Genomic DNA, 16301 nt, shown 5'->3' with positions numbered 1-16301 from the left:
AGTGCATGGATAGAGCATCAAGATTAGAAGAAAAAACAACACATATTTAGCAATGTGGATGGGGCATTGGTCCCATTCAGCATTGGTCTAAACTGTTTCTAATGAAGTCAGTGCTAAAAGTCATATTAACCTCAAAGCCAGCAGTTTGGCTCCGCTCAGCCCTCGGATACATTCTACCATTCACAAAAATGCAACTTGGGGTACAGTATCCCAGCAAGGGGTGGGCAATGAAGGATTTCAGAACATCCCAAGTGAAGAGCCCTTTTTTATGCTGAGAGCTGTTGAAAGGCAACCTGTTCAACTTACAGTAGTAGAGAGAATGGTCTTTGCTCAAGGAATCATCTACACTCAGAACTCAAGTACAGAATGCAAGTCCTTCAGTAATACCCGATTCAAAGAATTTCACGAGTTTCATTATTTTAAATATATTTCAGAACAAGACCAGTGCCAAGACTGTATACATTTTTTTCCAGTAGGATCCAATAGCTAATGTAACAAAGGTCTCCTAGTAATGGCAGAAAGGTCCAACTTAAATCTCAGTAACAATTTTGGAGTATTTTGAAGTACTTATTTGGTCAGATGTAAAGCAAAAATTGGTCTTCTTGAAACCTTAACAGGTAAGATGCAATTTAAGCACCAAAGAAGCTAGCAAAAAAGCCTATTAAAGATTCCAAGATGGGAACTAGCTTTGAAAGATTAAGTTATCAGACAGCAATCCTAAACCATGAATGCAAATGCCATCGCTTGTCATTAAAAGCCTTCTCCAAGTGAAAATTTAATTTCCCATTTAACAGACCTTAAAATCCCAAAAGACTTCCAAACTTTGTGGCACATTTTCAAGGGTACTGACTGCACTGCAAAGCAGAGATACCTAGGCTAGCTTGAGCTGAGCCACAGCAGACTGCAGAATAAATTAGTCTGCACTCATCTCTGCAATGCTGTGGCCAGAATGCTTATTGTACCTAACTAAGCTAACTCTGGACCACACTGCTATCTGCTGTGTAGATATTTCATAGATTTATTTGTAAGGCTCTCAATCTGATTTACTAGTGATTCTACAGTTGTGAGCAGCACCACTGCTACTACTAGCACTTTTCATTGTATTTTAGCCTCTCTCATTTTACAACTAATGTTATCCTGGCTTTAAAAGACTGGGGAAATTCTTTTGGTCAAAATTCAGGGAGAAGGAATTCCTTTAGGTTATGATTTGTAAAAATATTCTTAATTTAGAACTGGCCATACATGTTTTAAGGTAGATAACACAGTCTGTTTGAAACCCCACATCACGAACAGCATATACAGCATACTTGTAAGTACAAACATACACACTTTAGTATGTCCCAACAAGCCTGAATTCAGGGTTCTGTCTCCCCTATACAAAAGCTGTTTCTATTACTAACACCAGAGGCAATGCACATCGTTAACTATTTTAAATTGTGCTGTTATCGAAGGAGGGAGAAAGTTTTTCAGCTCAAATTAAGAAAGCACTTAACGGCAGCACTATCTACTGGGTAAGATACAGAACCAACACAGGGCTCTTTCTATGTTTGTTGCTCTGCTACAGATTCACAGCTCATTTTGGGTAAGTCTATAACCTTTGTCCCTCACTTATTCCAACTATAAGATTGAAATACTTTGAATTAAAACATATGTATGTACTCCTCTGTAAAAGTTTGACGTGCATGGATGAAAAAAGTAGATGTCAAGAACAAATGCTAAGCATTCATCTTCAATTCATTTATTTTTAAAGACTCATCCAAACGATATTCAAACATTTGGTTTCTTTTAAATAAATCATTCCCAAATCTGAACTCATTGATTGCACTGTTGCTCTTTTTTAAAACCAGAGTGGATAGCCAAAGGTTGGGGCCAGAGGCAATTGCTGTTAGTAAGAAAACTGTTGATGGTATCATGGTGCAATCTTGCTTATTTAGAAGAAGGAATGTGCAAAGTCCCATTTTCCTGTGTGCAGGAAGGCTAGAACGGCACATCATCTTTTTCTTCAGAGGTTTAAGCTTTTCAGCCAGCACAGCATGAAAACCCTGAGATTTTCCTCAGATCCACACTATTCTTGCACCCCCGACACTGAGGCATGATGACCCAGATAATGGATTCTCTTTCCCCCTTCTGGCCTTATAAAAAACACAGAGCAGAGCAAATCAGAAACGCCCGCCAGCAGGAGCAGCTGCAGGGGTAGCCATAGCAGGGTTTCTTAATTTGAGTTTGTTCTTTGACCTGTGGTGACCACCTGTTTGGTTCAAACTTTTCCCAGTCTTCATCTCAGCTTCCCTCTATACATACCCCTCTTCTCCGCTGCCTGCTTCCCTCAACTGTCTAATTAAGGCTACCACCAAAATACGGCAGTGAATAACATCTGCTAACATAATGCTCTTCACTCACCTCGTGCATTATACTTCTTCTCCATACCCCATGTCTACCTTGTCACCATTGTCAGGTTTTGGTGGCAGAGACCACACACTACTGTTTGTGTACAGCACGTCACTCAATGGGACCTCATTCTTGGTTGACCATTAGGCACTGTTATAATATACATACATAATAACTACAGTTTAAACTGAAGATGCTGATTCAGGCCTATAACACTGTCTATGGTTTTCAGAAGGGGCCCTAGAATTGGGAATTCACTTCTCACTTTATTTCCAAATAGCCCAAAACTGTTGTGCATACTGCAAGCCTCTCTCACTTGCTACGTTTTCAGGAGCAGGCCATGCAGAATATAACGAACACGTATACATTATTTTCTTGCTTAGAAAAGGACTACTGTTTTCATTGAAACTTTTTTTTCTCTCTCTCTCGTGCTGACACCTGGTCTGAATCTCAAATACAGATGATGGAGGCACACACACAAACAGGTCTAAAACTAGCCTAGTCCTAAATGTTTTCAAATTGGTCAGCTAATTTATAGCATTTTTAGGTTCTCAGGAGACTTATATCAGGACATCTATAGGACAGTTGTGGGATTTTAGTAGAGGAAGCTGACCTACTAAACAATTTTTGGATTTAAACCTGCAATGTTAAAGGACCCAAGGAAGCCCTGCCCGCTGGAACGGATACATACTGGCATCACACAGTCCCTAGAGTCATTGTTTTTGGAAAACTGAATTTGGCAGATGAAAAATTGGGGACGTCTATAATATTCACTTGGAAATGCGCAAGACAAATACTTTGCTCTGGGCATATTTGCAGCAGTATCAAATGCTTACTGCTCATAACATTTTGCTTTGAACCACTTCCTCTCATATTTACTAAGGCTAAAGGAGAACACGGTGTTCTGGGACTGGTGGAAATAAAGCAGGAGCATTTCTTCAGAAAGCATTTGCCTTTAAGAAAAAAAAATCCTCAAAAAAGGGTCAGTTATGACAAACCTGGATTTACAGCGACCAAGAGCATTTTGACTGGGTTAGCCAGTACTCGCTATGAGAGAACATGCCTATCTGAACAGGAATGTAATAACTGTTTCTATAAAGTTTTGATTAACAACGTGTCCTGTTGTACAAAAACATTGGGAGTTTGCGCCTTCTTACTGGCTGAAGGTTATAAACGGTGCACGGATTTGGATTGGTACTGAGCACATCAAGACAGTCTGGTGACATCATAAAAGATGGAATTGTTCATTTATCAGAGCTGCCACTAAGTCGTAGCAACATTAGAAAGACAAGAATGACAAAGACAAACCAAAGACATATCAGCTACATTCAGGTTTCTTTTTTAAATTCCCTTTGCATTTTAAAACTCACCCCAAGGAACTGGGCCCTTATTCTGGGGTCCATGAGGTAGTGGGCTTGGTGGGTCGGAGAGGGTTCTTTTGTGTCCAGGGGGTGGGGGAGGTGGTCTCTTCTTGGAAGGGGCGCTGCCACTAGAGGTTTGAGTGTTTAGAGGGAGTGTTGAAGGTGGACCTGAAAAATTTAAAAAAAAAAGAAAAAAAAAAGAAAAAAAAAAAAAGCTTCTTACGAATACAGGATATGTAACACCAAACAGCACCGAGGAATTCACAGTCACACCACAGTAAAGTGCAGCAAAGGGCTGGAAACAAAAATAAGCCATGCCAAAACACTATGGGATTAATGACATACTCATCACATTTTTAGCCATTTTAATTGTGGGATCATAGACAAAAAAAATGACACACACATATGAAGGTACATTTTAAAATAAATTAATCACTGCAGGCTTTTAAAATTTTAGGCACTGTTAAAAAACATACATTTTTTAAAACTTAAAACTAAGGAGTGGTTTAAGATCAACCAGAAGTAGGTTTAAGAATCACTATTTATACACAACAGAAAGAAATGACATAACTTTTCAGTATATTGTTAGTACTCTAACTATGGAGCATCATACAATAGCTAATGTAATTAAGTCTTCTCATTTTTAATAACATTTTGGAAACCTTCCTTGAATCCTGAAAAATAGGATCCCAACCTACATTCATTTTCTGTGGTGAATATCTTTTTGGTGGATTAAGTATACCGAAAAATTCACATTTACAGGGCATAATGAAGTGTTAAACCTAGTAATGATAAAACAGGCATACTCCCATCTCTGTTTAGAATGGCTCCAGATAATCTTTGGCACCTAATCAAACAATGTATTTTTGGCCACTAGCCTACAATGAATACTGCATGGGCAGATATTTTTTGCAGGACTTGGGGCACACAGGATGCATCCAGATGTTCAGGCCCAGGTGGTTTGTGGCACTGCAAACCTCTTTGCAGCACCACAAACTGTATGCCTGCAATGTTAAAATGTGCCCATACAGCATGGGAGCTAAATTTGCTAGCAGGAGGTCCCAGTAGCATAAAAAAAATGCTGCGAAGAAAAAGCAGTGCAACACATGTGTGCATAGTGTGTGACAGAACATATGGAGGAATGGCCATCCAGAGCAGCACTCTGGCTGCCAGCCAGGCTCCGTGCTCCTGGAGCTGCACCCCTGCTGCACCAGGAGGCCACGTAATATTGCTGTGGCCAACGCAGGTGCTGGCCCTTAGCTCCCCTAGTTCTACCTGGGACAATTTGCTATGCATCAAAACACATGTGCAGGTGCAAGCTAGGTAGCACAAAACAGCAGCACAAATTTGTGCCATTGCTACTTGTGCCCCTGCAAGTGCACAGCCCTGCATGTGGAGACATGCCCACAGAGACTTCCACGTGGCACTTACTGGAAAATCTGGCCTTAAAGTTAGAGAATCCCTGTGAATACCGTCTCACCTCTTCTAAACCTGCCCACATTTTGAACGTAAATTCTGAGCCTACAATACTGCACAGAGAGTTTAAATAATGTGGCATCTTGTTTAAGAGCTAAGTATAGTCATCAGTGATCCCTGCAACATGACACGCACACAAAAGTAGCGCTGCTTCCTCACTTCCCAGGAAACATTATATACCAGCGCGCTAACAAGACTGAAAATTACCAAGACTATACTACGTTTACATACACAGACTATAACAGGGGAAGTCTACTGGGGTACACGTACCCCCGGGGGTATTTTGAAAGGTCGCAGGGGGTACATGGGGATGGGGAGGCGAGGGACGGAGCGCCGCCACCCCATGCCACTGCCTCACAGGAGCAGGGCCAGGGTGAGGCAAGAGCAGGGCCACACAGATGCCGCTCTGCCACTCGCCACCCCCTGCTCCACATCTGGCTGCTCGCCAGCCCCCCCCTGGGGGTACACTTATTAAAAAAGGTTGAAAACCCCTGCACTATAAGATGTGTATCTATATTTGTAAAGGTATTTAAAGTAATGCAAGCCAAACCAAGGCAATATCAATCTATCTATGTATCTTTTTTCTTGGCAAACACCAGTCTCCCAGAAAAAGCATTTTCATTTATCTTAAAACTAGCTGTGAACTTGACAAATACTTTCAAGGTAAAAAATAAAATTGCACGACTAGACTCAAAGCTGCAGGTGCTGAGAGAGCTACATTCAAATCTACTCTCTGGCTGGTTCAGGACAGAGATTTAACCAGTCTCCAATTTCTCAGATATGTGCCTTAACTATCAGCCTATAGGGTAATCCAAGTGAAGCCTTTCTTAATTCGTCCTCTTGGAACCTCTTCCATGTTGTATAAAACGTAGAACTCTTTGAACAAACAAGGGAGAATGACTATCCTGGTTAATTAGGACACTCATGAGGGTGTAGCTCAGTTCCTACTTGAGCCACTGCTGAAATATTTATTCAAAGTAGAACAAGAGAGATTCTTCTCACTCTTCCAGCCCAGAATATCCTATAATCTTGTGACCGGGGCTCTTTTTTTGGGTGGTGGTGATGTGGGATCAAATCTCCCCAAACAGAGGAAGGAATTGAATATCAGAGTAGTCTAACTTTTGAGCAACTGGGTTAAAGAGGGGAATAGCAGCACTACTCCAAGCTGTTTTGTGAATACATGCCTTTCCTTTTCCTTTACATACCTAAAAAGCACCTCAGTCTAAATATTTTTGTTTCATATTGAACAAAATTATATTTTTCAATTTTATTTTCTCAAGTGATTTTAAATTGGGTTTCACCCATTTTTTTGCCAATTCATTAACCCCCTCACCCCAAATCAAATATTCTCAAAGCTATAGATCAGATTAAACTGAATTCAATTCAGATTATATAACATAATTTTTGCAACAGATTCTTCTTCTGTAACCTTACTTTTAATTCATAACATTCATTAATTTGGCAGTGCCCTCTCAGATACTAGTGCAAGTTAAGTTTATTTGGTGACATTTTACCTTTTTTCCTTCTTTAGTTTTCAAAATGACATGGAAGTAACCAAAGTGCATTTAAGTAACACAATTTTTAAAAAAGGATTCTCCCACCAAAACTGAAGACCCTTTTGGCACCCTGACCCTTGGTTTTTGTGGATTTTGTGGACCTGTACCATAAAGAAGCCCTTCACTTTGTCTGAATGGATGTATGCTAAAGCTAAAGGTTAGAAGCACTAATTAGGAGCAACTCAATATATAAACCAGAAGGACTTCAATATTCATTGTGTTCCTGCTCACACTAATATAAAAGCTACGGGTAAGAAATGTATTTGTCTGGTATGCTAGGGTAAAAGAAAAGTGCTAATAGTCTGAAATCTCCACTGCAGAGATGCTTACATGCTATAACCATGGCAAACAACGGATGATCTAACGATTTCACCCTACCACCACCTAGCGGGTGCCTCATGGAAGTGCAGTCCATCTATATCAGTAATTAGAAATTTCTTTTCAAACAAATTAAAAACAGACAAGGTCCTCAAAAATTGGGACAGTGCTCTGCATTGCCATTGCAAAATGGCATTGTGTAAACAAAGCTTCAGAACTAAACTGAGCAAGATCTTTTTTGTCAGCACTGCGCAATTAAAACATTAGGAAGAATCATACTAAGACACATTTTAAATATCCCATGATATTAATGTGTCTATAGACTCCATAGGAAGTTTTAAAAACATTTAACACTTTACAGCTTTCAAATATTCATGTGATAATACCTGAACTCCATGTAAAACAGCAGCGATAGCAAACCTAAACCCTGCTTCCAGTACATGGATTTCAAATCACTTGTTAAGCCTGTCAACGTATTTGTAAGGTAAGTAATAGTCTACCCATTGTATAGAGGGTAAACAGGCTCACAGACCCAGGAGTCCTTGTAAATACTCTCCTGCCTTAATTACTGAACAGCATATCTTCTCTTTAAATCAGTGAAGCACATTTACAGGAAAACAATGGCCAGAGGGCAAGCCTTCAAACATGTTCAGAGCTATAACTGGTCTCCAAACAGCAGAAAAGCAAACGGGTGATAGAATACGGAGATCTATGATCCCGTGTTCAGTGCTGATGCAAATATTGGAATCTACGCTGTAGCTATCGACTCTCGGTGTTACATAATTACAAGAGTTCAAACAGAAAACCTTTAATTGGGTAAAGGCCTTATTGCACAGTCATTTTGGGTAGCTCCTGGAGCTTTTAACCCCTGTGCTGTTCACATATTAACACCTTAAAGTAGTTTTAAGCACTCATGAGGTTCAAAATTATGCCACTCCAGGGCAGGATTCTCTCTGATCCACACTACTCAGCTCCTGTTACATTATGGTGTGCCCGTCCCTACCCCCCCTATAGATGTGCTGTCCAAACTGAAGTCCCCCCGTATCCCAGGATCTCTCATACCCGCCTGTACAGCAGGGATAGAAGCCTGTCCTGGCTCTCTAGCCCTCTAGTGCTAACTCGGTTACAGCTCCTCGTCCTGCCCCTGCTCACCAGGTCTCTAATGGCAAGTCACAGCTGTGCAGGCAGGGGCAGCAAGAGGTTTCTAGACTATGGGTGTGACTGCTCCAAATTCCAAGGTAGCACTAACACCAATAAACATTTGTGCTGCTCATAGCATAGGGTGTAACAAGGCCTTAAGATGCTCAAACATTTTTTTAGGCTTAAAAGTATTCATCTGCCTCAGATACACAGCAATTAAAACATTGTGTGGCTAGTTAAAGAACTGCAAAAGGTCTGCGATTAACAGTGCATTGTACTTCCATTTTTGTGAAGTTAGTACAGGTTCTATTAAGTTGTGTACTAGTACAACATGCAAAGCTGTTACCATTCAAGAAAGTGTGTTTTTTATAGTGGGAAAACCTAAGGTACATTTTTTTTTTTTTTTTTTTTACCACTGAATGAGAGAAATGGAAGAACCAATATTCCAGCTAATGGTAGGACCGGTACTGCAAAGGAAAGTAAGTTTGTGTTAAAAATAATACTTTCATAACACATTGCTTATTTTTAAAATTTATGAGAAACATAAAATTGTTGACTGGTAAGATTAGAAGCTTCATTCATTTAAGACCTTATCTCTTATTTGTCTCAATTTTATCTCCAGCATTAGAGAACCAGGGATCACAAACACCCTACTTAGAAGAAGAATTATTTAAAGCCTCAGCATTGTGCTGCACATTAACATTAGCTATAACCCTGTATTTATAAGTGTCACCACTTAAATATTCCATGTAAAATGTGAGTCAAGATGTAGAATTAACACTGATATTTTGAATTTGTTCACATGCATGAATATGTGAGAAGACATGCTTGCAATTAGGTTTCTCTTCCCATTAAGATATTGGAAAATATGCTGTTTGGGTGAAATAGCTGGTTTTACTTAACCAAAACCACAAGATATAAAAAACACAACACTATCATGTATGATCAGAATATATATATTTTTTATAGTTATATGCACAAGTCAAGAAAGAAGTCATACTGCATTCACGTCATATAGAATCTGATGACCTTGAAAGCTGGACAACTAATTGAAGGAACGAATAAGAATTTTTGCTAGAAGTTAAATGCTTATCAGTTGAAAGTAGCATATTCAGGTCTTCCTTCACTTCTTATTAGTCGATTCCAGGGCAATTATCAGGCACCAGACTGATGCGGGTGCAAAAAAGGCAGGTGTGATTTGTAGAATGTATCAGATAAAATATTTCCAGTAGACCTAAGTGTCAATGCCATTGTACAAGACTGAGGTGACAGTGTCTGCAACTCAGTGCACAATTCTGGTCACCCATGTTCAAGAGTAATTCAGACTGACACAGGAGCTAAGAAGACCTCCTAAAATAAAGGAGAATCCAGCACATGACAGCAAACAAAGAGATTGGTTGGTCAGAACAGCAAAACAGAGGCGACCTCCCCTCTTACGGAGGTAAACACCATGGAAAACAGCTCTTCAAGCTAAAAAAACCCCAAGAATAAATAAGTCTAAACTGGCTGGAAATTCCCTTAATCAGGACATCAGGATTACTCCAGGGCTACTGCTCCCAAAGCAGTAGGGGAGACAAGAGACTAAGTAGTTTTAAGACTGAGTTTGTCTATGAAAGGAAGGGGCTTCTGAAATTAAAGCTGTAACATTTGCACTACAGATGGATATGCCCTGTTCTGTTTCACGCTTGGCACTGAAACAAATTCAGAAGGTTAAAATCAAACTGGATTCCAAATGGCCAAGTCTAAACGAGTTTCTGATGGGAACAGGCAGAATGATGTTGGTTATTTTCATTATCACCCCAACTTGGGAACCTGGCTCAGATTTGCCCCCAAACTTTTACAGAATTAAAAGACCCAGGTGCAACACTTCCCTGAGCATAACATTTCTAATGTACACTTGCACAAGGTTTAATTAAGCTCAGTGAAACAGATGCGTTGTGCCGTATTATTACTTCAGTGTAATGGCTGTTAAAACTGGCAAACGTCACAAAAACTGGCATACATATGAAGTCAGAAGGGAGGCTTGAAGACTTGTGCAAAAAAAATTAAATAACTAAATAAAGTTGGTTGAATTTCAAATGGTTACAAACTGGGTGCATTTACACGAGACGCTTACTGCGGAGCTGCCAAATGAGTTGTGCAGTAAAACGTCACCTCCGCAGCCCCCTGCCAGCCCGAGCTGCTCTGACTAAGCTCCACGTGCTATGCACAAATAAACTCCAGAGCAATATGCTCTGGAGGTTTTTGCTCCCAGGCACACATTCAAACAGTGCATCTGGGAACAAAAAACTCCAGAGCAATAAGCTCCAGAGTTTATCCGTGCACATTAAATGCACGTGTAGACACATCCATCGTGGGTTTCTCAAGAGAGCAGAACCAGGAGAATTTTAAACCGCTTTAGCCAAACTTGCCTAAAAAACTGCATGGACAAACTTATTCAGGTTAAACCAGATTTATTTCGGTTCAGCTTATGCTGAATAAGCAGTTGCTTTTAGCTGAAATAAAATAAACCAAATCTTGAAAAAAAAAAAGAAATAAAAAGGAAACAAATTTAAGGCAATTGATACAACTTTCTTATGAAGACAAGGACAGTAAACATGCCCTTCTTCCTAAACAAAATGCATGGGGAGGAGTTTTAAGATTTTAAGACTTATTATGGGAAAGGCTACCCAACTAAAGACTGAAGCTTACCTCAGACATGAAGAAACTTTTCAGTAACTTGCAATGCACACATAGAAACTCACAGATTGCATAATATTTATACATACAATTTTAAAATGAACCAAATTAATTTTTAGACACCAAATGCACTAAAAACTATGGGCAAAAGTGGTGTTCAGTACATAAATGATTTTTAACTTACCTTCCTTCCCCCATACAAGGTTCAGACTTGATGGCTTCCATTCCACTGTGACATCTCAGCAAACACCATGGAACCTTGCTACCAGGGAACTTCACTGGCGAATGAAGCCAGCTTACAGAGGGCTAAAGGGAGGTGTTTTCATTTAAGTACATCGCATGCTTTGAAAAAAGATTTATTAAATTTTATATCCCAAAGGATACAAAACAATATTAAGAGACTCCTCAAAAACTAAGCCACTTGCTAAAAAATAGAACCCAAAGCCTAACGGCCCCCTATAGACTGGCTCCATGCTCTAGCAGGGTCCCATGGTAGCTGTTGGGGCCTCACAACAGAGCAGGAGCTGATACAACTGGAATTAAGGGGGAGGGGAGGGATACGTTCAAAGTCATTTATGGGTTGAATGCTTCTCTTACTCATCCTTATAAGGGGCACTCAGGACATTAACATACATTAACATATTTCCATGTCTAGCACGGAAAACAAAAATCTAACTTTACTTTCAAATAAGCCTATATAGTAATTAAATGGCTATGGTCTGGGATGGCCAAGCTAGAGGACCTGAAGTGACCCCATGAATTCTTTCTAAAGAAAGAAAAAAATCTCATGACAAGTCAGTCTCCATGCCTGGGTCTCTTACCAGTTTGAGAGGGAAGGGGGCCAAGGTTTAATTTTGTTAAGAAGGTTTCAACAGATAAATTTAAAAAACAAAAATCAAATGAGGTACATGACAGATTGCAATATGTTCATAATTGCTTATGAGGTGATTCTTGAACACTGGAAAGTAGCTGTGCTGTTAGATTAGCCCTTATTCTACTACCAATTTGATAGTGTCCAAATGATTTTCATAATCAAAAACCCAAAAGGATAGTTTTAAATTGGTAACATTCTTTACAATCCCATTTAAACATATATCGATGGACAAGGCCATGGAAACAGACTCAGTACAGTGCACCTGACGTCACCAGAGAAGTAGTCTGGTGTCATTAGCAGATTTATACTGCTTGGACAATTTTGAAGCAAAGAGGCTTTAACCTTTACCCTGTCCAGTTTCTCAATATGACATTTCCTATTGTCTAAGAGAGTTTGCATGTCACAGTTTTTCAGCAGAAAAATGCATTCACACTCCATGGCACAATAATGTACTCTTTTAAATAATTTAGTGTTTGTTTTTTGTTTGGCTTCTGGCTCCTAACAAACTGCCTTATGATAGGACCTAAAGGAAAACTCCCTGTTCCATGTGGCCCTATGGTTCTGCTCCTTTGCTCATCTGAGCCATGATTAATGAAGGCATCTAAGCATGGATATAAAATAAAATGAGACTTCAAGCACATTTTCTAAACAAGTAAAATTTCCTAAATCAGCCTTAGGTCTATCATGAAAACTAAAATTCAAAACAAAGACACTATTTTCTTTATTAGCCACTGAGTTCTGCCAGTGTACTGAAGTGTACATAGAATATAGAAATATGACACAAGCTCTTTATCATTAAGGAAAACAGCCTGAAGATTCAGATCCTAACACTGTGAGTCTTATTATGCCAACAGGAAGGTCAACATGCATATTTATTCCCAATATGAATGAGCCCCCAATTGAAACCGACGCAGAAACCCAAATTCTCACAAATGAGCAAATATAAAAAATTGGACAGATAAACAAAGATGTGGAGTCAGTCAACTGGCAACATTTCTGTATTAAAACCACAACTCAGGAAACTCTCTAGTCACCAATACATGACTAATGCTGCTGGTGGAACACTGTTTCCAAGCATGGCATCTGAATCATGTAATTGCTGTTCTCTGAAATTAACAGAGTGTATTTCATCCATGTATGCTGTGCATTTTAACGAGAGCCTTTCTTCATTACTTTTGAGAACTGAAACTAATATAAAAACCAAGGAAATGAAATGTAAAATTATGTAATAAAATTAACATCAGGGGTCTGTAATTCATCTGGGCAAATTCATTCATGGTTGAAAGTTTGTATTTTGCTCTTAGCCATGGAGTACATTTTCTCCCTCATTTACAAGCGCAGTTTAAAAACAAAGTTTGGCTGTTCAGAAGTTATGGGAAAGAAAAAAAAGTGAAAAAGTGTGGGGGTTTCATAAGCTTTAAGACTAGCTTTACATTAATAAAAGAAAGCTAACTATTTTTACTCCACAGATTATTCATATTCCCCCAACCAAGTTACAGGTGTTATATAAATAACTGGACAGATTAATAAATCATTGTTACCAACTAATGTCAAACATCAAATCTGAAAACTCTTCAGAATTAAGTCCTCTCTTCCTTTTGAAACAATATTACAAACGTTAATAAAAAAGGCAACAAGTATCTTATGGCTTTAAGTTACTTGCAGACGGTGAACATTACGCAATGTTAGCACAAACTCACAGTTCTTCATGGACAAATTCTATAAAGATAAATGGTTGTCCTCCTTAGTGAAGGCCTAAAACCATCAGGCTCAGAAAAGTTACATATGCGCTGGAACACTGGATGTGTGATGAATGGCTTGAGTCCTTCCTTCCAACCTTCTTCCACCTCACTAACTTCCAGCAGTTCTACATGGGAAGGTCCTGACATGTTATAAGGGAGGGGGTGTTAGCACCAACAGGTAGTTCTCCAGCAATTTGGAAGTTCTCTCCATCCAATGTCTCCAGGCACAAAGGGGACTCTCGGGCGTCCACTACTGATTTTCTGTCTTCTCTGTCTGAAGCTGCACAAAACAGCAACTTGAAGTACTTTCAACTAGCTACCAAAATGTTGAGGGACTCAGATTTGTAATTTTGGCTTGGCTTCAAGTCTAGGATCGCCTTACTGAAATAACCAAGAAACCCAGGATAACCTGGGCAGAATTACTGCTAAGTGGAATAAATCAGCCATTTTCATTTTAGCCAAGAGTATTTTGGTTTCTATTTGTTATGATCACAAGGGTGTGAAAAATAAGAGTCTATTGTAAAGGTCTTTATTTCAGCACTGCAAAATTCATGTTTTCCAGATGCAGACTATATCAAACTAAAATTCAGAGAGGAGGGGGAACACACAAAATCTTTAAGGGCTACCACATGTTTAGTTAGGTATGACAACAGAAAAATCATTTTGATTTCTATTTAAATGTGTGAAACAGACGTACCTTTGACAGCATTTCTAGGAGGGAGAGGAGGAGCATCTGCTGTTGGAGAGGTTGGTGAATCGGTGCTTGTAGAGACAAAAATCTGATTGGTAAAGGCTCCGTAGGAGAGTCTTTGTTTGTCTCTAGGAGTACCAAATCCAGGCAGAGACATTTTGTCTTGTGGAGAAAGACTGGAAGAGTGACAAAAGCTCTGGGGCCTTGGAGAACGTTCTTTTTTTATAGGACTAGGCTGTGGGGAAAAAAGCAAAAAAATATGTTGTAACATGGATTCAATAGAAAGCTCTTATATATTCATCAAACATGTTATAGAGTCTGGATAGTCTCCCATTATTTACATTAGTCTAAGTGTAAAATAGACTGCATATATAGCAAACTAAATAGTTAACATAGCTAAAAAGTTTATGTAAGAATGCAAATAGATATTAATATAGTGTCTTTGCTTATTGGTTTGACAATTTAGGTTAAAGCCCCTAAAGTGTCTTCATTCTTGAAACTCCCACTCCTCTGAAACTAAGAGATTAATAACTATGGCATTAACAAGTGACAACCCATTAGAGTACTGGGTTTTAAAACAAATAACATACATGTAACAATATACATTAAGTTACTCGTCTCGATATTTTTCTACTAAAGTATTATTTAGATGATAATAGTAAGCCTTCAGTTTAAATGACCTATTAAGTCTAAACAAGTCAAGGGCAGAACTCCTATTAACATTAGTGGGACCAGATTTTACTTTAAGTGTTATAAGTGATGCTCTCACAGGCTACTGAGGTATATAAATAAGTTTCCAGGCAAAGCTGTTTGGCATGTTTCCTGCTCTGGCAGTTGACAGGGTTCCCCCTGCCCAATATTGACCAGTCTTCTGCTCTGAAGTACTTACATGGTCCCCCTTACCAGTAGTAATGGACAATTCCTAAATTTTTTAATAGTCATCAGCAGCCTTTTAAGACTGTGGGCCAGTCTGATCCAGATCATGTCAGAGATAGATTTGAGGGAGGACACGTGTTAGGACCTAGCCTCCACCACGGCTTTTCCCAGTGGAGACCAAAGGAAAGTACCCACAGCCAACGCTGCTCCCCGGGCTGGCACAGGAAAAATCGCACACAGCTGGCACTCCTCCCCAGAGCAGTAGGGGCAAACTGGTGCCAACGCCCCATGTCTGCAGGCTAGATCAAATGGCACCACAGGCCAGATCCAGGCCCTGGCTGTAAGCTGCTGACTGCTGCTTTAATATATTTCCTTTCACAACATGCACATGAAGTAGGTAAGTTGTATCCCCATTTTATAACTGGAGAACTGACAGCACGGAGTCCTTGCCCAAGTTCACAAAGGAAGTCCATTGCAGAGCAGGAAACTGAACCCAGCCCTCCCTAGCACCCTAATCATTAGACTGTACCTCCTTCCTCCAGCCTGAGGATTTGTTCTCTGTCTATTTTTTCCTTTTACCCTTATGAAAACACCTAGGATTATTTCTGCAATAACTAACCTTTGTTAAGTACATTTTCTGTAAGTCCTTAAGACAAAAAGGTACTATGAATTGTTTTGGCTAAACATTACTGATTTCAATTTAGAGGAAAACACGGGGGCAAAAGACAGCAACTGTATTGATCGATTTCATTTCCTTCTTAAGGCTAAACTTTTAAAACCAAAATTAAAAATACCCAGACTGACCAACTTTATTGTGTACAATAACTTTATGCTAAAGACCGGCACAGCTCTTTGGGTAGATGTGGTATCTTTTATTAGACCAACTGAGTAGTTGGCAAAAAGTTATTAGCAAGCTTTCAGGTGCAATCACCCTTCTTTGGGCATAGGGAGTCTCTGCTGGTCTCAGACTCCAAGGAGTGGGAGAAGCTGAAAGTGTGGTAGGTTGTCAGTGAAAATGTAAATAGGTAAAGATAAGCTAGACCAGGAGAAAACACTACAGTGGTAATAATGCAAGGTAAAAAAAAAAAAAAAAAAAAGAGCGTTTTTGTCCCGTTTTCTTCCCCCTCCTTCCCCTGCTTTACCATTTGTTTCTCTAATTTCTACCTTTTTATATTTTCACTGACATCCTGTCACACTCTT

General features: G+C 39.4%; 1 protein-coding gene across 3 annotated transcripts in view; it reads right to left on the bottom strand.

The window, feature by feature from the left end:
• ASAP1 (ArfGAP with SH3 domain, ankyrin repeat and PH domain 1) overlaps positions 1-16301 on the bottom strand; it is a 286988-nt gene that overhangs the window by 19593 nt on the left and 251094 nt on the right. The window contains exons 22-24 of one of the 3 annotated variants that reach the window (XM_025205412.1): positions 14232-14460; positions 8653-8706; positions 3759-3917 (exon numbers count right to left, since the gene is read on the bottom strand). In XM_025205412.1, coding sequence (XP_025061197.1) covers positions 3759-3917; positions 8653-8706; positions 14232-14460 — 442 coding nt within the window. The remainder of the gene's footprint in view (positions 1-3758; positions 3918-8652; positions 8707-14231; positions 14461-16301) is intronic. The other 2 variants (XM_025205411.1, XM_025205413.1) reach the window with 2 other exon arrangements.

The sequence above is a fragment of the Alligator sinensis genome, unplaced genomic scaffold (genome assembly GCF_000455745.1).
Source record: "Alligator sinensis unplaced genomic scaffold, ASM45574v1 scaffold307_1, whole genome shotgun sequence".
NCBI lineage: Eukaryota > Metazoa > Chordata > Crocodylia > Alligatoridae > Alligator > Alligator sinensis.
This window is presented reverse-complemented; position numbering and strand designations above follow the sequence as displayed.